At 60.0% G+C, this 21,456-nt stretch overlaps 1 protein-coding gene across 1 annotated transcript in view; it reads left to right on the top strand.

The window, feature by feature from the left end:
• The window catches only part of LOC140252278 (dedicator of cytokinesis protein 2-like), a 52,614-nt gene that overhangs the window by 5,134 nt on the left and 26,024 nt on the right, over positions 1–21,456 (top strand). Inside the window, exons 11-28 of the mRNA XM_072336762.1 lie at positions 605–680; positions 1,091–1,170; positions 1,426–1,551; positions 1,833–1,957; positions 2,566–2,664; positions 2,798–2,870; positions 3,588–3,691; positions 5,889–6,078; positions 9,052–9,149; positions 9,321–9,410; positions 9,553–9,653; positions 9,782–9,916; positions 12,883–12,994; positions 15,247–15,317; positions 15,596–15,702; positions 16,501–16,628; positions 16,781–16,825; positions 19,208–19,303. Of these exons, the coding sequence (XP_072192863.1) occupies positions 605–680; positions 1,091–1,170; positions 1,426–1,551; positions 1,833–1,957; positions 2,566–2,664; positions 2,798–2,870; positions 3,588–3,691; positions 5,889–6,078; positions 9,052–9,149; positions 9,321–9,410; positions 9,553–9,653; positions 9,782–9,916; positions 12,883–12,994; positions 15,247–15,317; positions 15,596–15,702; positions 16,501–16,628; positions 16,781–16,825; positions 19,208–19,303 (1,856 nt within the window). The remainder of the gene's footprint in view (positions 1–604; positions 681–1,090; positions 1,171–1,425; positions 1,552–1,832; positions 1,958–2,565; positions 2,665–2,797; positions 2,871–3,587; positions 3,692–5,888; positions 6,079–9,051; positions 9,150–9,320; positions 9,411–9,552; positions 9,654–9,781; positions 9,917–12,882; positions 12,995–15,246; positions 15,318–15,595; positions 15,703–16,500; positions 16,629–16,780; positions 16,826–19,207; positions 19,304–21,456) is intronic.

The following is a 21,456-nucleotide window of genomic DNA, read 5'->3' as shown; positions in this document are numbered from 1 at the left end:
GAGCAGGGAGCCCCATGGAGAGGGGAGTGCAGGAGCTCCCCACACCCCACCCTGCTCTGACAAATGCTGCTGCTCTGCGTATTGATCCTCTTTGGATGGGCTTGGTAGGAAATTATCGATTTTAATTGGCCAATTAGCGTGCACTAGGATCTTGGCCACAAAGTAATTACCAGGTGAATTATTAACATACCGGCAGCTAATTGCGCTCCGAGCTGAGCGTGTCTCTGGGGAGGGAGCAGATGGATGGTCCTGGTGCCGTGGTACAATGCCCTATTCCTGCTGCCTGGGGCTGCTTGGGGCTGGGGGTGACACCAGTGTGACCACACAGACCTGATGGCAGCCCTCCCCACCATGGCATTGGGTCCAACAGAACTGTGGGCACAGAATGAGTCCCTGCCCAGAGCCCCGTGTGTCTCAGTGCCCCCCAGCTCCAAGAGGCAGAGGGGTCCTGGTAGGACACAGTGACATCCCTGGGCACAGCGGGATCCGTGCTGGGGTTCAGGGCAGGGGACAAAGCAGTCCCTGTGTGTGTGCAAGAGGATTTGGCACAGGGGTCTGTGGCACTGGGGCTGCATCCATGGCTGCTGTGTCTGTACCACTGCAGTGATGGACATCACTGACATCTCCAAGGGCAAGTGTGAGAGCGATGAGGACAAGCAGCACTTCATCCCCGTGCACCTGTGAGTAGTGGGGCTGAGGGCAGGCAGTGCTCTGGTAGCTGGGCTGACGTGGGGTGGTGGTGGCAATGGGGCACCAGGAGTGCAGGAAACAGAGAGCAGGTGTTGCTTGGAACTTTGGCTTTGCACATCCCTGGGGGGGCATGATGTCATCAGGGCTAGGAGCAGTATGGGATTAGAAGAAAGGGTATTGGTATGGGGTAGGAGGGATATGGATCCTCCTGGAGCCCCTCTGTGTGCGTGAAGCTGTTGTGGTTCGTCCCAGCCTAGCTTGGGTGCTCTCCTGCACCTCCCTATGGGGGGCCTTTGCAGCAGGTGGGATGGGGAGCCGCGGGGGTCCAACTCATTTTGCTGTTGTTGGTGGAGAGCAGCAGAGCTCTGTGAGCCCTCCCAGCTCCTCCTGGTGTCTGCAGGGCGGCTGCCGAAAACGACTTCCTTCACAACATGATCAGGAAAGCAGTGGAGGGGAAGGACATCAACCACAAAGGACAAGGTATCAGACCCCACTACTCCCCAGTAAAACTGCAGCAGCCACAAGTTGTGATTGTGCTGCGTGTAACGGGGCTTGTGGTTGGAGCTGTCCTGGCAGTCAGGATCAGCCCCGTGGGGGGGGGGGGATATCACCCACCCCAGGACACCTCGGTGTGCTCTGAAGGAGCAGCTCTGGCTGCAGCTTTGTCCCAGGGGCTGCCTTGGGCCGGGCTGGTGCCAGCCGTGGGGCTGACGTCCCTCACTCTGCTCCCCACAGGGTTCTGGGTGTCCCTGAAGATGCTGTGGGGAGACCTGAACCAGGTGCGCAAGGACCACCCGCACCTCGTGGACCGCAGCACGGTGGTGGCACGCAAGCTGGGCTTCCCGGAGGTCATCATGCCAGGCAAGCAGGAGCAGCACCATCCTGCTCCATCCTGCAGTGCATCACCCATTCAGGGGATGGGCGCAGCAGCAGCTGCTGGCATTAATGAATCGTAGAATCACCAAGGTTGGAAGAGACCTAAAAGATCATCCAGTCCAACCATTGCTCTGCAAGGGGATGGGGAGGGCAGCTGGCACCACCCCCGTGCACGTGTTGGTGCCAGCCCCAAGACAAGGCAGGGGAGGGTGGGCTGGCGATGCTGGCTGCAGTGGGACCTGACTCACTGAGTGCAATGCTCCTAGGGGACGTCCGGAACGACATTTACCTGACACTGGTGCAGGGAGAGTTCGACAAGGGGAACAAGAAGACACAGAAGAACGTGGAGGTGACGGTGTGCGTCTGCGACGAGTCGGGCAGTGTGGTGCAGGTATGGGAGCAGTGACTGCCCACACGTCCCTGAGCAGGGGTTGGGCTGGGGATGGGGGCAGCAGCTCTGTGCCTGGAGCAGCCGCAGAGGCAAAGTGGTGCTCCTGAGGTTGTCCTTCAGGATAAAGCCTTGGGAAGGTGGTGGGAAGGGACAGACCCAGCCTCTCCCACCTCCGTGCGCCCGCTGCCTCGTCTCTTTTCCAGGGTGTTTGCTTTCATTGCAAACTGTTCTTATCTGGCCCGTGGGAACAGGTTGTTAATTAGCGAGGCGCCTGCTGGGCTGCTGCGGAGATACAGTCCCCATCTCATTCTGCCTGTGATAATGAATTTCCCGTGGGGTGCTGGAATTCCAGCCCCGAGCGCTACCGGAGGCGCGTGTGTCCCTTCCCACCGCCTTGGAGGCTGTGGCAGATGGGGACGGGGGAGCGTTTGGCTGCCTTTGGAGCTCAGCTGGGAAGGGATGTCCCAAAGCATTTCCCTACACTGCCTGGCCTGTGTGGGAGCAAAGCAGCTGTGAGGGTTCTGGACCCCTCTGGTGCTGCTGTGTTGGGTTAGCTGTGTAAGGCTTGTCAGGAACTGACCACCACCATCTCTCTGCCCTCTCTGCAGAATGTGATTTACCACGGGGCGGGGGACAGGCCAGCCAGCGAGTACCGCTCTGTGGTGTACTACCAGCAGCGGCACCAGCGGTGGATGGAGACGGTGAAGGTCTGTGCTGGTCTGCACCAAAGTGTGGGGTTCAGATGTGGCAGCTCATAGCCCCACATAATGCCTGGGGTGGGGGCCAGCTGGGTTGCCCAGCCCCTTCCCTGCTGCTCTCATGTGGGTTCTTCTCTCTCAGATTGCAGTTCCCATTGAGGATGTCCACAAGACCCACCTGCGGTTCACCTTCAGGCACCGCTCCTCCAGCGACAGTAAGCATTGCTCTGTGCGTTGCTCTGCTCGTGGTCCCACTGGGCTGTGGCAGAGGAGCTCGGGCTGTGTCTGGGGGTCAGAGGCAGGAGCCACACAAGCAGTTCTTGTTCTGTTCTTCTGTGGGGACACACCGGGGCTGCTGTGAGACCTGGAGGAAGCGAGCTGCTGTCCCTGGTTTGCTGTGTCCCAGCTGCCATGCAGAGATACAGACCTCGGGATGTCTCTGCCTCTGCACAGCAGCTCCTGGGCTCTGTGCTGTCATTGCCAGCTGTGTGCTGCAGGGAGCAGAGGGGCTGCTGTCAGCTGCTTTGCAGAGCTGAGAATCAGAGGCCATGAGATGGTGCAGCTCTGTGCACCTTCCTGTGGGCTAACGCAGGAGTGGGAGCAACCCGCAGCTGCAGTGCTGGACACGATGGTGGCCTGGCACGTCCCAGCTGCAGGGAGGGTGCCCAGGGTGGTGGGGCTGGGTTGGCCTGACCCTACCTGCCCCAAACCCATAGGCATTCAGTCCCCACCTCCCTATCCCTGTTTTTGGTGTCCTCTCCCTCCCTCTCACTCTCATACAGCTGCAGCAGCTGTGGGCCCTTCATGCATCAGTGCATCTCGTGGTGCTCTGGTGGAAGGCAGTGATGGCCTCAGCATGGTGGCCCCACACGGCTGCGCCCACCCTTCCCCTGCTCTGCCTCCACCTCCCTCTGTGCCCTCTTCTCTCCCAGCCAAAGACAAAAGCGAGAAGATTTTCTCCATGGCCTTTGTGAAGCTGATGCGCCCCGACGGCACCACGCTACGCGATGGGGAGCACGACCTCATCCTGTACAAGGTAGGGCAGAGCTGCCTGTGCCAGCCCCGGACGGTGCCCACAGCCACGTGTGCAGGGTCCCCATCCCCATCTCCTGTCCTCGCGGGCCCCAGCACGGCTCTCTGCACACATCATCTCTAACCCCGCTGTGCGCCTCAGCGGTGCCAAGTTTTGTTTAGGAAAAGGGACTTCAAAGTGTCAGCCCCAGCAGGGAGTGTCCTCATGGAGACTTTTGCTGCGTTTTACCTGATTTCACCGGGCTTTGTCAGTTTGAAACAGCCGGGGCTGTTTTTCTTCTGAGAGCACAGAGGGAATGCGAGGAAGGAACGCTGGCTGTTGGTCAGGAGAGGCGCAGTTGGCTGACGCATGCAGCTGGTGCTCTCCTGTGCTGCGATGGGAGCTGGGCTCTGTCATGGCCATGGGGAGCAGTGGAGCTGCTCCCTGGGCTCCTGCCCTATGCATCCCCATCCCATTGCAAGAGGTGATTTCCTACCTCAGCCCCCCAGCATTTAGCTGAAGTTTTCTGTGGTCTTACCACTATTCCTGGAGGTCACTGAGGACAGGCCCAGTTCCCCACGCAGGTCCCTGTGGGTTGGGGACACTCAGCTGCCATCGCTGTGCAGCCTCATCCAGCCCTCCCTGTTGCTGTCTGCACCGTGGAGGGGTTCCTCCTCTCCAGCCTCACATCCCTGTCCCTTCCCATGAGCTGCCCCGGTGCCTCAGCGCTCCTCGTGCTGTGAGCGGTGCCCCAGCAGCAGACACCCAACACCCCCAGCGGCACAGCTGTGCAGTGCCCCAACACTGCTGGCATTGCTGTGGTCCTGCCCACGTCTGCCCATCTCTGCAGCCCCCCCCTGCCCTCCCATCCATCCCTTGTTGCCAGCCCACCCAGAGCCGTGCTCTGCCTGCCCGGAGCTCTGTCCCAGCGCTGCCCTCCTTGCTGCTCATTCACCATTTTGCTGCTGTTGATCTCCCTGCAGTGAGCTGCGGTGCCCGGCGTGCCGACAGAGAGCTGTGCTTTCATTCCCCAGAAGAAAAATGTATTTAAGCTCTGTTATCTCATCCTTCCTCTGCGCACTGTTTGGGCAGAGCACCCAAATTCGTTACATGCTGCAGCCGCTCCACGGCTCTCCTGGGGCCTGCCCTGTGCCACATCCCCGCACGGCAGCACTGCCTGCCCTCGGGGCGTCCCGGAGCAGACAAAGCCTCGCGCACCTCCCTGCTGTGTGCGCTTTCTGCTTTCCAAAGAGTTCTGCTGCCCTCGCTGACCCCGTGGCTTTCAGCAGATCCGCAGCCTCTGTGCAGCGTTGGCTCGCTCTGTGCTGCCCGATCCTGCAGCTTTCTGCTCCTCCCAACAAGCACCGGGGCCGGGCTCCGCGAGGCAGGAGATATTTCATCCTTATCCTTGTTTGTCAGAGGAGCGTGAACTGCATCTCGCAGCTCCTCAGACCTCTTCATCTCAGGCTGGGGGGAGATGTGTGCGCTTGAGCCCACCCACCCCACGGGGCTGTGCCTGCAGCTGGGTGCAGGGCTTACACAACAAGGGGAAAGTGAGCCTACAATTCTGCAATCTTTGACCTTCGGAAGAAGAGGAGGTTGCTGGGCAGGGTGGCAGCTGGAGTAAAGACAAATGGTTATTGCTGAGCCACACTCAGAGCTCTGGGCAGCAGTGCTCTGTAAGACTCCATTGTCCCCCTGGGTAGGTGGCACTGCTGGGCCGTGTCCTTAGGGTGGGTGATGGTGACAGCAGCAGTTTCGCAGCCTGTCCCACCCGTGCAGGGACCCTGCTGTGTGCCCACCCTCGTGATGCTACTTGTGTATGCAACTTCTCCATTGCACACTGCTGCTCCAGCCCCACAGCCCTCCCTGCTGCCCTCTCCCTGAACTGCTGCCCTCTCCCCATGCTCTCCCACCCACCTTTTGTCCCCCATCTGCACCGCTCAGGGTGCAGCCTCCTCTCTCTGCACGCAGGTCCCCATGGAGCTCTATGGGAAGCAGCTTTGCGAGCTGCCCTGTGCAAGCTAAGCTCAGAGGAGCCCTCAGGGCGCTGATTCCGGGTTGCGGTGATACCTCAGAGCCAGGAGCTGCTGACCTCTGGCTCCCTGCGCTGGGGCTACACGCTCACTTGCAGCTCTGCTTGTTCCCTTGCCCTGCAGCTGCCCCATGCCTGCCACCCTCCCCAGCTGCATGCACGTCTGTGAGCTGTGCTGTGTTGCAGGGGGACAGCAGGAAGCTGGAGGATGCGGGCTCGTACCTGGGGCTGCCCTCCACCAGGAGCCCCTCGGAGCCCCGGATCCTCTCCGGGTCCTCTTTCCGCGTGGGTGGGAGCGTGTCAGGCCTGACTGTGTCAGCCCGGGACAACTTCCAGATCTCAACGCTCGTCTGCTCCACAAAGCTGACCCAGAATGGTGAGTGCAGGCTGGGGCACGTTGCTGGCTGTGCTGCCAGCAGTGGGCACCGATGGATGATGCGCGTAGCAGAGCGCTGTAATGCTTGAAATAAGAAACAGTTTAAGAGCAAATTCTATAGGAATGGCAGCAGCGAGCTCCCCAGGTCATTGCACCAGGTGTTGAGCCGGCAATGCTTTGTGCTCTGATGCTCAGTGGTGCCAGGGGATGGGACAGTACGTGGCTGCACCCCACAGCCCAGCTGTGCGTCCCTATGCTGAGCACGTCAGTCCCTGTGCACTCACCCTGCCAGCCCTGGCCACCCCCAGCTGCCCCCACCCACCTGTGCCTCACAGCAATGCTGTCCTGGGGTGGGGGTCTGTCTGGCTCTGCTGCCTGTGCTGCCTGTGTGTCCTCAGGGGCAGGGAGCAGGACCAGGCCTGCTCTCTGTCCCAAAGAGATGGAATAAATACAGCTTGCACGCCTCTATCCTCAGGGGCTCATTAGGAAGGGGGCTGCTCTTATCCTCTTGTTACGAGGAAGCAGAGCTGCAGAGTGATTTACAGCCAGGACAAGGGGGAGTGCTGGAATCCCGGGGGTGGCTGGGGCTGGGCACAGCACGATGCTTGCTGCTGTCACCAGCGGCTGCAGGGATGCTGCAGAGCCAAGAGTGCTGGGAAAGCAGAAGTGCTGAGCACTGACATCCTGCTCTGACATCAGCAGTGCTCCTTTGGGAAATGGCAGTCCCTGAGCTGCTGCAGGGCTCCGGGCTCCCCAGGGCTCTGGGGCTGCTGTCCCCAAGTGGGCGTTGCACAAAGTGGCCGCATCTCACCCGGCAGTTGCCATCCTTGCCACGTGGCACCGCTCGCTGCCGCCTCTGTGCACTGCTGAAGGCTCAGGGCTGCCGCTCAGTGTTGCTCACTTTGTTTGCTTTTATCGAGGTTGTCTTTTGGCTCATTGCTCTCCTGAGCCCTCCCGAGTTAGCAGCGGATTGCTTTTCCAAGGCAGGGCGGTGTGAGCAGAGAGCTGCAGGTAGCTGCACGCACTGCGCTGAGCTGAGCCCTGCTGGCAACCACAGGCAGTGAGCAGCTTCTTGGCCTGCACAAAGCCCTGCAGATGGTAATTAATCTGCTCACACCCCTGAGGGAGCCGGGCTGCAGCCTCCACTTTGGGAGCTGGAAGGAGCCGCTGAGTGCTGCTGCTGAGGCTGTGCTGCCTCCTCTGAAATCATGGTGGGAGTTGGGATGCCGTGTTTTGGAGCGCGGTCCAAAGTGTAGTGGGAGCTTTCAGCCCCGAGGCCCTTTGCTCATTGCGCTGGAGTCAGGCAGCAGTGTGTGTGTGTGTGTTGTGTGTTGTGTGTGTGTGTGTGTGTGTGTGTGTGTGTGTGCCCTCTGAGCTCAGACACGTCAGCGTTCAGAGGGGATTTCTGCCTCGTGTGAAATGGTTTGGGACACAGCAGCACAAAGCGGCGCGGGCAGCCTTGACTGAATGCTGGCATTTATACAAATGGCTCCACGTGTGCATCCGGAGCAAACAGAGAGCCCAGCTGGGAGCACAGGGTGTCCGCCCTGACGGCTGAGAGCCACACTGTGCCCTCACCAGGGCTCACTCCGGGAGCCACGCAGCATTTGTGCAGCTGAGGGAGCAGCTGGGGCTGTGTTCTGTGCCATGTGATGGTGTCAATGCTCTGTGCCGTGTGATGGTGTCAGTGCTCTGTGCCGTGTGATGGTGTTGGTGCTCTGTGCCGTGTGATGGTGTTGGTGCTCTGTGCCACGTGCTGGTGCTTTGTGCCGTGTCACTGCTTGTGTCAGCAGCAGGAGCAGCAGCCCATCCCTCCGCAGGGGACACAGACTCACAGCCATGGGTTAAAGCTGTGCAGGGGTGCAGGCAGCAGTTGGGCTCTGTGTGCACTCGGTCCATGCAGAGGAGCATGGCTGGAGCTGCACCGATGCTTTGCTCCCCCACCTCTGTGCCTCCTGTGCAGGACTGGTGGCTGGGAGGGCCCAGCTCAGTGTGTGCTGCACGCAGTGACACCACTGAGGACACCACAGTGGGGCTCCCAGTGCTCGGGGCAGTGGCTGTGCAGCACAGCACAGCACAGCACAGCACAGCACAGCACAGTGACTCAGTGCTGCTGCACTAATTGTGTTTGGGACCAGTATGGTTCAGTGCAAGTGGGGTTTGGGGCTGCTGCAGTCCAGCTCACTCTTCCTGCAGCGCAAGTACAGCCCCGTAGCACTCACCCTTCAGTCAGCGGAGTGTTTCCGTGGGAGTAAAGGCAGGAGGTTCCTGTGCTGAGCAGCCCCTGCACTCAGAGCTGCACACCACACGTGTGGCAGCTGCAGCCATGCCCTCGCCACTGCAGTGTGCTGAGCTGCAACGGTGCTGCGGGCCCCGTGGGCTGCATGGTGTTGGATTGGTGCTTTACCTGCCTGCAGCAGTAGGGGAGAGGGCTCGTGTGTTGTGTGCCCACAGCCCTTATGGGGGTCTGGGCCCTCCCCCATACGGAGGAGTTGGAGGCAGCTGCACACTTCCCATTTTGCTCAGGGTTCTTGTTGTGCAGAAGTTGGGTGCAGGGCGCAGGCTCTGGGAGGGCTGCGGGGCCCCCACCCATCCTGTGGCTGAGCCTGTGGGGGGCAAGGTGCCCCAAAGGGGGGCTGGCACAGGTGGCCCAGCTGCAGAGCAAAAAGCAGGCAGGCTAGGGCTGGCATTAGGGTTAGGATTAGGGTCAATGTTTGGGTTAGAGTTAGGGCTATGGTTAGGGGTAGGATGAGCAGGGTGGCTGCTCCGTCCTCCTGCATCCTTTGGCACAGTGCAGTGTTTGGTGCAGGCACAGCTGGCCCCCACCCACGGCTCTCCATGTCCTTGGGGTGCATGAGGAGATGCATTTCATGCCCTGCAGGGCGCTGCCTGGGGCAGAACGGTGCCTGGGGTCCCTGATGTGGAGCCCGGCTGTGCACAAAGCCTGTGCTGATCTTTCCCACCTCTCCACAGTGAACTTGCTGGGGCTGCTGAAGTGGCGGGCCAAGCCCAGCCTGCTGGCCGGGAACCTGCAGAAGCTGATGCATGTGGATGGAGGGGAGGTCATCAAGGTAGGAGAGGGGCTGCTGGCACAGAGTGGGCAGCTGGCAGGTCCTGAAAATGGGACAGACACCCCCGAAGGAGAAAAGCTGTGAAGGGACAGCAGCAGCTCTGTGCTGGAGGTCCCTCCTTCTCACTGTGCTGGGAGTGCTGGAGCTCTCACTGCCGTCTCCTCCCTGCAGTTCCTCCAGGACACGTTGGATGCTTTGTTCTCCATCATGATGGAGAACGCGGACACTGACGTCTATGACACGCTCATCTTTGATGCCCTGGTAAGCAGGATCTGTTTCCCAGCTGAGCTTTCAGCACAGGACCCAACTGACCATCGGCGTCACCTTGCAGCCGGGTCCCTCCCCATGTCTGTGGGCTGCTGCCTGGCAATGCCCCGTGCTGAGCCACGCGCCCTCTCCCCAGGTGTTCATCGTGGGGCTGGTTGCTGACAGGAAGTTCCAGCACTTCAATGCTGTCCTGGAGGCGTACATCCGCCAGCACTTCAGTGCCACGCTCGCCTACAAGTGCGTCCGGGGCTCCGGGGCTGCAGCGGGGACGGGGGGGGGGGGGGGCAGGAGCCGCAGCGGGGCTCAGCTCCGGGCACGTGTGGTGAGGAAGCGCCGCGCTCTCCTGACGCGTCCCCGTCCCGCAGGAAGCTGATCGGGGTGCTGACACAGTACGTGGAGCAGGCGAGCCGGGGGGAGCCCTGCGAGCCCCTCCTGCGCACCTTCAAGGCCCTGGAGTACATCTTCAAGTTCATCGTCCGCTCCCGGCACCTCTTTGCGCAGTAAGTGCCGCGCGTGGGGAGGCGGGGCTGGGGGGAGCGGGGAGGGTCCCGCGGGGTCTCCGTGCACTGTGGGCGCACACCTGGAGCCGGGGAAGCTGCGGGTGGTACCCACGGCTCCGGGTGCTGCTGTGTCCGACCGGCCTCGGCTGCGCTCTGCACCGCTGCGTCTCCCGTGGAGGCTTTGCCCGATTTCTGCCACGTGCGGGGTTGGCAGCGCCGTTTGTGCCCGGGGAGGGGGAGGCCGGGAGGCGGTGCTGAGGGAGGACGTGCGCTCACAGGGCCGCCGTGATGGGTGAGCCCCTCACCGTGCCTGCAAAGCACGATGGCAGTGAGTCAGTGAGGCGGCGGGTCGGTGTCAGCGGGGAGAATTCCCGCAGCCGGGTGTCTGTCCGATTAACCGCTGCTGGATCGGATCCGCCGGCTGCGAGTGTCGGCACGCGGTGCCGGCGATCCCGGTGCTGCGGGGCTCGCGTCCCGCCCCCCGGCGCTGCGGCCCCGCTCTGCCCCGCGGTGCTCGGTGCGGCTCCCGCTGCGACGGCCTCGGGAAATAACATCTCCTCTCGTGCGTGTAAATCACAGCATCGTGTAAAGCGGGGCCAGAAGGGACACGCAGAGGTCAGAAGTAAACTCCTGCCCCAGGGCGCCGTTGGCTGTGCTTCCGCCGCTCCTGACAGATGGCTTTTGTCAATGCGCCCTTACAAACCTCCCTGCTGCAGACAGCGATGCTCCCCGGGCAGCCAGCTCAGCTCGGGGCCTGGCAGCCCAGCACACAAACCCTGCCCTTGCCGCTGCCCACCCCAGGAAGCTGCAGAAAGGCCCCCGATGTCCTCATCCCGCCCTATCGACCCCCCTGCAAAGCGCAGCTCTGTGCTGGCAGCAGGAAGGGCCGCCTGGTGCTGCTGGGGAGAAGTGCGCCCAAAGTGGGGGCGTTCAGGGCTGTCTGGGACCCGACGTGCCCTGTGACCCTGTGGGCGCTGGGTTCCCGTTCTCAGCCCGTTGGGTTGCGGTGGGACAGTCAGCACCCCCAGCCTGGTGTGCACGTGGGGACACACAGATATCAGCGGTGGGAACTTCTGAGAACGCTGCCAAGCAGTTACCAGGAAGGGCAGGTTGTGTTCCTGTTTCATTCCTGGTATGGGGAGCTGAAAGCTGAGCTGCCCCAGCAGCAAATAGAGGTGATGCGCACTGTGCAGAGCAGTGCTGGAGCTGCACCGTGCTGAGCAGCTGTGCTGGAGGAGGTTGCAGGTGGCAGTGGTTGCATATGGAGGAGGTTGCAGGTGGAAGTGGTTGCAGGTGGAGGGGGCTACAGAAGGAGGTGGCTGCAGAAGGATGAAGGGGGCTGCAGCCCCACGGCTCCATCAGACAGAGGAAGCCACCCCTCTGCTTTGAGTGGAAGGAGAGGGCAAATCCTCAGCTCGTAAGGCTTCTGGCAAGGCAAATTAATTCTTTGGAGCATTTGCAAGCAGCTGTATGAATTAGTTAGTGTTAAAATAAAGACATCCCCGAAGACATGTAGTTTTTATTCATCTTTCCTTTATCTTTGAGATCTTACCAGTGGAATAACACGGGCTCTTCAGATCTCCCAGATCCTTTAAACGGTGCTAAATTCTGTACGCAGTCTGGAATTGGAAGAAATGAGATTGTAATTACAACGAGTTGCTGCAGATTGCTGGCTCTGTTTGGTGATGTCTGCTGCAGCCAGAACCAGGCAGTGGCTCCGGTGCTGCTGGTGGGGGCCGTGGTGGGCGCTGCTGCTTCCAGGGCTCCCGGTGGGATGCACTGAGCCCGTGGGTCAGGAATGGACCCCAGAGTGTGGCTGCCCGCATCTGCTGCGTGGTGCACATCAGTGCTGCCTCGGCCCATTGGGACGTGCAGCGACTGCTTTGCGGTGCTCTGGTTTGAGCTGTGGCACACATACGTGGTCAGACAGCAGTGCTGATAATTCCTCTCGAGTTGTTCGTGCGGTGCGTTGTATTCATCTATTCATCCCTGCCCTCCTGGACTTTTGTGGGCCAGAGTTTGAGGTGGAGATCAGCTTGAAAATTGATGGCTGGGGGGGGAGGGCATTAAAAAGGGACTTTAAAAACTGGATACATCTCCAGTTACTGATGCTCATCACATGACATCGTTCCTGTGAGAGCAGAGCCATGTATGGCCTTCATTTCATCCCGCTGATCCTAAGGCACACGGGCTGCTCTCCTTCCCTGGCCTCATCTCTGGGTTTGGGCTTAGCATAGTGTTGGGCTCCCGAGAGGGCAGCAGTGCTGGGAGCCCCACACTCAGTGGCTGCATATAGGGTGGGAGGGGGGAACTTCCTTCAGTTCACCCCAGCCGTGGTTGCATTGCAGTGCTGACCAAGGGCTGCACACAGCAGTTATTCAGTGGATGGTCAGTTTAAGACCAACCGAGATGCCTCAGCCAAATCATCAGGGTTATTTCTCTTGTATGTTCCCTTGGGCTCATTTACCAGGAAGGAAAGATTAATCTGAAAGCAGAACAACCCGATTGCAACTTTAAAAAGCAAAGAAACAACATTTAGGCAAAAAGCAGCTTCAGCCAAAAGCCGATGAGCTGAAATTGCAGCCCTGGTCGTTCTGCTGCTGTGTGGGGTCAGAGTGCTGGCTGCAAGTCATGGAATCATAGAACCATGGTAGGGTTTGGGATGGAAGGGACCCTTGTAGAACCACGGAATGGTTTCTGTTGGAAAGGACCCTTAAAGGCCACCTGGCCCTGCAGTGAGCAAAGGCACCCACAGCTCCATCCCCTGATCTTGGGGGTCTGCAGGGTTGGGGCACCACCGCCCCTCTGGGCAACCAGTGCCTCACCAGCCTCAGGTTTCCAGCTGAGGCAGGAGGAAGTGATGGAGTCCCCATCATTGCTCAGAGCGGTGGAGCTGTGGCTCTTGGGGACACAGCTCAGTGCATGTGGCAGTGATGGTGGCACGGGGTAACCTTTGGCTGTTGCAGGCTCTACGAGGGGAAGGAGACAGCCGAGTTCCAGCGCTCGCTGCAGCGGCTCTTCCAGACCCTGAACCAGCTGATGAAATCCCCACTGGAGGGGCCCACGCTGCTCTCCCAGGTACAGCAGGGGGCTCTGGCTCAGGCGAGGTGGGATGGACGGATGGATGGCAGACAGGCAGTGCACCCAGCTGGGTGCACAGTGCTGCAGCCAGGGCTGAGCTGGAGCTCCTGCAGCCCTGCTCCTGGCCGGGGCAGCACAGCCTCTCCCTTTGTTTCGCTGCTGTCTTTGTGCTGATTCTGTGGTTTCTGTGTTGCACTCCTTTGTGGCATTCTTAGGTAACGCCATACGGATTAACTCATGTTTTAGAGCACGTAGTTTGAGGGTTGATAATGAAAGCAGTCTTCGAGAGGAAGGGGGCTGTCCTCATCCTCATCCTCTCACCTCATCCAACTATGGATCACTCCCCTCGTTCCCACTGCAGTCCCGTTGCCCCATAGACGCCCTGTGCTATGGAAGCCCACTCCCTGCAATTGTACAGCTCACCTGAGTGATTTGTGCATCACTCAGCGCTCTGAGTCGGGCCTGAAGGAAATCGTTTTTTGCAAACACATCAGCGTGGAGCGGCTCCATCCAGGTGCAGCGGAGGACGACCCGCCTTTGCCTCTCCTGACACAGCTGAGCTCCTGCTCAGGTCGGGAACAGCAGAACGCGGCTGCGAGGTGCGGGCGGGCATCGTGCGGCTGCCCCAAGAGCTGAGCGGGGACGGGCAGCGATCTGCCCGCAGCCGGGCTCAGCGAACGCCCGGTCGGGGGCTGTCGGCGGGCACGTCGGTGTGGCTCCGCCCGAGGGGCTGCGCTGACTGCCGGGACGAGGCGCTGCGTGTGGCTGCGGGTGTCCCTCTGCTGTCCGTGCCGCTGTCCGGGTGGATCCCGGCAGCGCTTCTCAGCCCCGGTGCGGCCGTTTTTCTGTATGGGGTGCGCAGTGGGTGCGGGCTGCGCTCCGGCGGCGGCAGCGGGGATGGTGACAGCGCTATGGCAACGCGCCCGTCAGAGGCAGCTCGCCCAAAGTTGGGAGCGATTTTTAGGGGAGCTCATCCGAGCTTTTCTATGCGCGAGGATATTTCCGGCGCTGGGCGGCCCGGGGCACGGCGCGGTGTTTGACATCAGAGCCCCATCGCTGCCCCGAGCCCCGCCCGGCCCGGAGCGCATCCCCGCGTGTGCAGCTCCAAGGGGAGAACCTCGGGATCCCTCTGTGTGGATGCGGTTGCTGCGCAGAGCCCCCTCCCCACCTGAGAGACCCCCCCCGCCATCACCGCCGGCGGTGCCCGCGGGATCTGCCGTCGGCTGACGCAGCTCTGCCTACTCCTGTCGTTAGAGCTGCAATTATCTGATCAGCGCAGGCAGGGCTGATAATAGCTCGTTAGCTGCAGCACTCCCGGGAAGGCCACCTCCTCCGTGAAGGGAGCGCTCCTTTGTTGGACTACTTCTGGCGCTGGCGTTTTGCACTATTTTGACTGCTCTGGTGCCACGGGAAGGAGCCTCACTTAGGTCTGACGAGGAGTGCTGGGCACGATGGAGCCAGGGGCAAACCTGTGTGCTCCTGGGATGGGAGCAGCCAGGCCCCGCTGGTACCTCCACCACTGCTCGGCTGGTCCTGATCCCAGAGCCCTGCTCTGCACTGCACCTAAAGCAGCTGTGGTTTGGGATGGGACGGAGCTGCTGACCGTGGGCACGGGCAGATCCCCACAGCCATACCTGGGGATGGCAGACCCAACTCTGCCCATCAGCTGTGGCTCCACCACAGAGAGGGTGAAATCAATGCAGAATTAAGGAGTGGAAGAAAAATTAATGTTAATGAGCCCGGCTTGGCTAAGCATGGAGGTTAATAAAGCAATCAGATGGAGGGGATGGTTTCTCTGAAGCTGTGAACGTGGCTGAATGAGATAACCAACACTGTGTGAGACCAGCAGCGGTTCAGCTTTCTACAGCGTTCTGGTTTAAAATTAGCATTGTATGAATGCACTGAAATAACTGCTTTTAAATCTTTTTCACATGTATCTTCTCAGTAAAGAGAGGGGAAAAAAGCAATTAGGGATGGAGAGGCGTCCTGCAGGGATGGGTGTTTCTTTTGGCCGGAACTCGGAGTGTTGGAGGCCCAGGCAGTGCTGCTGGCACTGGGGGCGTCTCAGGGGCCATTGGAGACAATGACTGCTGTTGAAAAGAGGCACAGGTGCCACCACAACGATTTTGGGTGCAGGGTGTGGGCAGTATAGTGGTCACCGTCCTGCCTATTTGATGTCTGTCTGTCCGTCCTTCTGTCCATCCCCCCTGCCCCGTGGGGAAGGGCTCAGCAGCCTCGTATTTCGGCAGGGAGCAGCCCTCAAGTATCTGCCTTCCATCCTGGAGGACGTCTTTGGGATCTTCGATGCCTCTATGCTGGGGTAGGTGTCCCCGGCCCCAGCCCCACTCCCGCCCACAGTGATACCCACCCCAGCTGCCCCAGGATGGGCAGTGCCTCCTCAAACCCTTCCTGTGCAGATGTGGGGGTTTGACTCAGTTTCGGCAGGGATCAGTTGGTCCCCGCTGCTCTCCCCTTGTCTTCGCCAAAGCAAAGGGATGGCACTGCCTGGGGCTGCAGAACAGCCTGGCCTTGTCCTGGCCTTGGCCAGCTCCTGCACTTGATGGTTGGTGCTCATTAATTCTCCTATCTGCATGGCAGGGTCCTGCTGCGGGACTTCATCGGCAACCTGCAGCCCCAGCGCCTGCTGAGGCAGAAGCTGCAGTCCCTGACCGACATCGTCAACAGCAAAGTCTTCCAGTCTTATGGTGAGAGCAGTGCGGGTTCCTGCAGCGCAGCACAGCCCACACAGCTGAGCACAGCACCAGGGTTGCACAAGGAGGAGCCCCCCCACCCGCTGCCCCCACTTTGCTCCAGCAGTGCTGGGCTGTCTGCAGGGTGTGAACTCCCAGCGCTGCTGCCAAAAGCCACGTGTTGCCGATGGCTGGTGCTGTGGTACTGAGCTCCAAGGACGGCTTTAAAACACATTGCACTGCAGAAGGAACAGGCTTAGAGGAAGGAGGAGGGTGTAGAGAGGTGGCAGCAGTGATTTCCAGGGTGAGGATGCTGGTGGTTTGCTGTCCAAAGGGGAGGATGGTGTGTGTGGTTCTGCAGCTCTGCCTGGAGTCTGCTTAGAGCCATGGAAGCACTGAGGTATGAGAAGGTCCTTAAGACCATCCAATCCAACCACCCAACCACTGATATTCTTCATATAGATGGTGAAAAAGGGGCAGGCTTGTAAAGTTTTGCCTGTGAGGAGGAAGGGGCTGCCAGAACTTGGCTGTAAGGTTATCTCAGTGCGCAGCGGAGGCAGCGCTGGCCGAAACCTGGCAGCCAGGGGCTGTTTGGGTGAGAAAGTCTCCATCTGTTGTTAAACCCAAAGCACCCTTAGCAGAGAAGCAGTGCAGAGTCTCAGAGCCTTCCCATTAGGTTTTAAAGTCTTTCCAGAACCATTTGCTCCAGGCTGCAGCCCAGATGCCTTGCGCTTCCTCAGCGCGCTCAGTCCCTTTCAATGTGGGGAGCTGTGGGTGCCCACAGTCAGCCCCACACCTCCACCTGCCCCACAGAGTGTCGGGATCTGCTGCTGCGCATGGCCGTGCCCATCCTGCAGGACCTGATAGAGAGGGGTGAGGAGGAGGACGCCTGCGTTGAGCTGCTCAGCACCATCCTGGAGGTGCTGTATGTGGCCCAGAAGGTACCGCCCAGCTGCACTGCTGGTCCCCCCTCTCTGTGTTGGCTTCACCCTGGAAATACATCTGGCTGCTGGTTCATCGCTGGGGTGGCTGTGGTGGGACAGTGCTGTCCTTGCGGGCTTTGCACTGATTTCCAGTGCTCTGTTTGTTGCAGAGAGCAGAGGAGGACCGGCACAGGGAGCGCAGCAACTCGGAGCTGGTGAGTGCTGATCCTGGGGTTCTGCAGGGGGAATTTGGGCGCCCAAACACTGCAGAGAGCCTCATGCAGCTCCTGCCCAGCGCAGGCCCGGGGCTGTCACCTGGGGTTGGTGCATGTAGCTGTGCTGCTGCAGGGATGGAGGAGCCTCCTGCAGCAGTGACTTGATGGGGTGAGGACTGCAGGCTGCACTGAGAGCCCTTACAGCCCACAACCAGCTGGGTCTGTGTATGAGAACAGTGCCCTCTCAGCAGTGCTCTGTGCCATGGCCTGTTTTCCGTGAGTTTTTCATCACTTCTCACCTCTGATTTCCCTCAGTGAAGCGCTGCCGGTGAGGTGTTGCTCTCTTGACCCATGGGACTGACTGAGACCCTTGCTGCTGCTCGGGGCTCTGCCTGCCCAGACAGCCCTATAGCTGCTCCATGGGACCGTAGTGCCCAAACTGTTCCCAGATCTGCTCTGGTGGGTGATGAGAGCAGACCCTCCCACACCTCCAGTAGTGTTTGCCCAGGGACACACAGTGCTGTGGATGTGCTCGGTGCTCTGCTGGGCTGCTCCTGCTGCTGGGCACTGGCTGTGGTACAAGGCAGCCGGGCTGTGCACTGGGGCAGCTTTGAGCCTCAGGGTGCTGCAGACACAAAACCTCGGCAGGCTCAGCTGGGCTGATGCCTTGGGTGCAGCCATGCCCGTGCCTCAGTGGCTGTGCCCTGTCCTTTTGCTACACAGCACCCTGTAGTTGGGCCACATCCCCTGCCACTTTGCAAACCCCTGTGGGGTTCTGGCAGCTCCTGATGCAGCCTGCAACATTTTAGGAGAACACAGGGAGCTGTGCTGCAGCTCAGCAGGACGCTGCCTCTGCCTGCTTTCCTGTGCTGGCAGCTGTGCCTGTGCCATACTGCAGGCTGTGTCTGGGTGCCGTCCAGGTGTCTGTGACCCCCCCTCAGTGTGTCCCACGATGGAGCAGTGCATCGCTTTTGGAAAGCTGACCTCAGGCACACAGCAGAAGCAGTGAAAAACCCTGCAGTTTTTTTGCATTGCTTTCTTGTGGGCATCTCTGAGATCTGAGTGGGATTTCCTATAGGAAATCCCATCACTACATCTCTGCATTGGGAACAAAGTGCTCCTATGCTCTTAAGACATCCACCTGGGGCTGCCAGAGGCCAGCATGTGCTTCGTTTGGAGGACAGGGACTGAAGGCAGCAGGCAGCAAGGGGACACTGAGTCCAAGACTAAGCCAAAAGCTGCAGCGGGTGGGGGCTGCGCTCCTGGGGTAGACAGAGTGGGACTGAGGTTGGGTGGAGGGGATCATGGCTGCCACCAACTGCACTGCACTGCGTCCCTGTGTGGGGATGGGCACAGCCAGGTGCAAAAAGAAACGTGCAGCCTGAGGATGCAAGTGCATTTCGAGAAGCTGCTGAAGGGATGGAGGCTGCCCTTTCACGTGGGATCTGCTGTGCAAAGGGTCGGTGGGGGGTTCTGCTCTCTGTGGTTTCAGTGTATAGCCTGCAGTTGGAGCAGCTGCTGAGCAGGAGTTTTGGGAAGGATGAGTGGATGGAGGAGTGAGCAGAGCCACCCGGTGCAGGAGACACGGGCTGTGTGCAGGGGAGCAGTCGGTGGAAGTCTTGTAGAATCATGGTTATAGAACAGCCTGGGTTGAAAAAGACCTCAAAGCTGATCCAGTCCCAACCCCCTGCTGTGTGCAGGGTCGCCAACCAGCAGCCCAGGCTGCCCAGAGCCACATCCAGCCTGGCCTCGAATGCCTGCAGGGATGGGGCATCCACAACCTCCCTGGGCAACCTGTTCAGTGTCTCAGCTGAAGGTGCCCCAGTTCTGCCCTTTCCCTGCTCTCTGCACTCTGTGGGCACTGTGTGGGAGCCACAGGTGTCAGAGCTGCAGCTCAGGAGCACAGAGGCACAGAATGTGAGTTGGATGTGTGCTCCGTGCCCTGGGCTGTGCTGTGCCCCATGGTGAGTTTGGGCTCTCTGCTGACTGCCAGTGCCACCACCCCTGCCATCTCCTCAGGGTCACTCTGTATTACACATCCCGGCCACTTTGCAGCAGCCAGAGCTGCTCAGCAGCACTGCAGAGCCTTGCTGAGAGCGTGGGGACCGTTCCTGCTGTGCCTGCCTGGAGAGGAAGCCCTGTTGATGGTGGAGCTTCCAGCAGGGAGCTGTGGCGGAGCAGGGACCCCTGCTGGGGCTGTTCCCCACGTGAGCAGCTTCTGCTCGATGGGCTCCAGTTGCCTGTTGCTCTCAGAGACCGGGATGCTGCGTGTGCCACAAGGGGTGCCCCAAGCCTGGCTCATATCATATAGAATCATGGGGAGATGCTCATCGCCCGCACCCCACACCACCCACTGCGGCCGTGACACCCCGTGCCTTGCAGGTGAAGGTGAAGAGGCACGTCCAGCTGATCCTGGAGCGGCTGCTGCACACCGTCAACCGGAGGGTGATCGTCCTGGAGAGGGACAACAGCCTCAGGGTGAGTTACCGCCGCCTGCGCCGGGTGGGACCGCGCCGCTTCCCCTGCGGATGAGGAAGTGAGAGAGGGGCTGCGTGACGTGGGGATGGGGAACAGGTGGCAAATGTGCCTCGGCGGCGCCGCGGTGTCTGACGGCAGCTGCTGGGGCTGCGTTTGTGGGTATTTAACGCAGCAGGATGCACGAGGAAGCCCAAAAAAGGAAGGAGGAAATGCGGCAGAAGCTGGTTGTGGAGTAGGGGGGAGTGCTGGGAGGAGCACGCGTGGAGCTTGTGATGCAGGAAGCTCGTTTGGCAGCAGATGGTTTGGGCTGAATTCAATGGAAAACGGTGACCGGACCCAACAAACGTTCCTCATTTTACACACGGGAGGAGCATGCTGCGATGCTCACCTCGTGCTGAGCTGTTGGCGGGTTGCAGCACGGCTGAGGCTCTGTGCTGAGCTGCTGCACTGGGTGCAATGGTTTAATTGTGCAGGAGGGGAAACATGCTCGGTGCAAGTGTGGCTGACCAGGCAGTGTGGAGCAGGCCAGGCACGTGGCTCTGGGTTGTGTGGGGCAACGGGATGGGTTTGATGGCACTTGGGGTGCAGTGCTGTGGGGAATTGCCATGCTGTGCCATACCATGCTGTATCATACCGTGCTGTGCCATACCATGCTGTATCATACCATGCTGTGCCATACCATGCTGTGCCATACCGTGCTGTGTCATACCATGCTGTGCCATACCATGCTGTGCTGTGCCATGCACCATGCCTAAGGAGGTTTTCTGGAGCACACCTGTAGTTTTGCCATCCCATGCTTGGCTCTCATTCATAAATACGTGGCTAAACCAAGGTGCCATGGGCAGGATGGGACCTTCCTTCTCAGTGGCTGTGCTGCTGTTCCCTGGCAGAGGGGCTGGCAGCACCTCTGTGCCCCTGGAGTGTCCCCATTGCTGAGATGGTGGAGGGTGCTATCCCTCCTATGCATCTGGCTGCAATAGCCCTGTGCTGGGCTGTGCTGTGCCAGACTCTGTTGAGCTGTATAAGGCTGTGCCAGACTGTGCCGTGGTGGGTGGGCTCTTGCTGGTTGTGATTCAGGTGGATTCAGGCAGGCGATGCGTGCTGGGTTGGGTTTGGTGTCATCTCGCTTTTAGCCTTTGTTCTCAGAATGCATGATTCAGTGCCAGAGGAAGTGAGAGCAAAAAAAGAGCTGTTTGAAGCTACCTACGGGGCTGTGACAGAGATAACGAGCAGCGCTGGCTGTTGGAGCACTGCCTGATGCGCAACACGAGGAGATGGAGAGCGATGCTTTGACTCAGCCTCACTTTCTCTGCTCGCTCCTCTTCCCCCACTCTATCCCCACTGTGCTCCAGAAATGCTGTCTGGCAGCTTTCTCACCTCAGTTCATCCCTTTCATTGTGCTGTCACGGTCCCAGGCTTCACCCCGCTGCTTGCAGCTCCCAACCTGGGCTGCCGCTGCCGCCGACCGCTCTGATCTGGACCATCGTTACATCGATGCTGAGCTGCTCTTCTTGCAGGCTGGAATAATTGAGCTGCTAAATTCTGACCCCTGTAATCAGCTGCAGCCAGGGGCCTGGGCAGACACAGAGTTGGGGGGGGGGTCAGTTCCTGCCCTGGGCTGTGCAGGGAGAGGAAGCTCCATCCCATGCAGCTGTGTGATGGCCAGGCTGCACAGTGACCCTGGCACAACGGCCTCAGTGGGCAGAGCAGCAGCATGGGGAGGGGAGGTGGCCTCACACTGTGCAAGGAGAGGCTCAGGTTGGATCTTAGGAATCATTTCTCCTCCTGCAGAGCAGTTGGGCACCGGCATGGGCTGCCCAGGGACTGAACACCATCCCCAGAGGTGTTCGGAACCCCAGAGATGTGGCACTGGGGGTTATAGTCAGTGGCCTCAGTGGACTGGGATGGGGTTGGGCATCTTGGAGAGCTTCTCCAACCTCGGTGACTGATTCTATGAGAGCTGCAGCTCTCCTGGGTCCCAGCCTGCCTGCAATGGGGTTCCTCCCTCCTGCCTTCTCCACCACCCCTGGCAATGGGCGCAGGGTTCTCATGGTGCTCCCACTGTACAGTGGGGTCTCCCAGGACCTGCTGGAGCCACGGGGCTGCTTGTGGCCAGGATGGGATCGCAGCAGTGATGTGGGGCTGGGGGCAGC

This window comes from Excalfactoria chinensis, chromosome 4 (genome assembly GCF_039878825.1).
Source record: "Excalfactoria chinensis isolate bCotChi1 chromosome 4, bCotChi1.hap2, whole genome shotgun sequence".
Classification (NCBI taxonomy): Eukaryota; Metazoa; Chordata; class Aves; order Galliformes; family Phasianidae; genus Excalfactoria; species Excalfactoria chinensis.
This window is presented reverse-complemented; position numbering and strand designations above follow the sequence as displayed.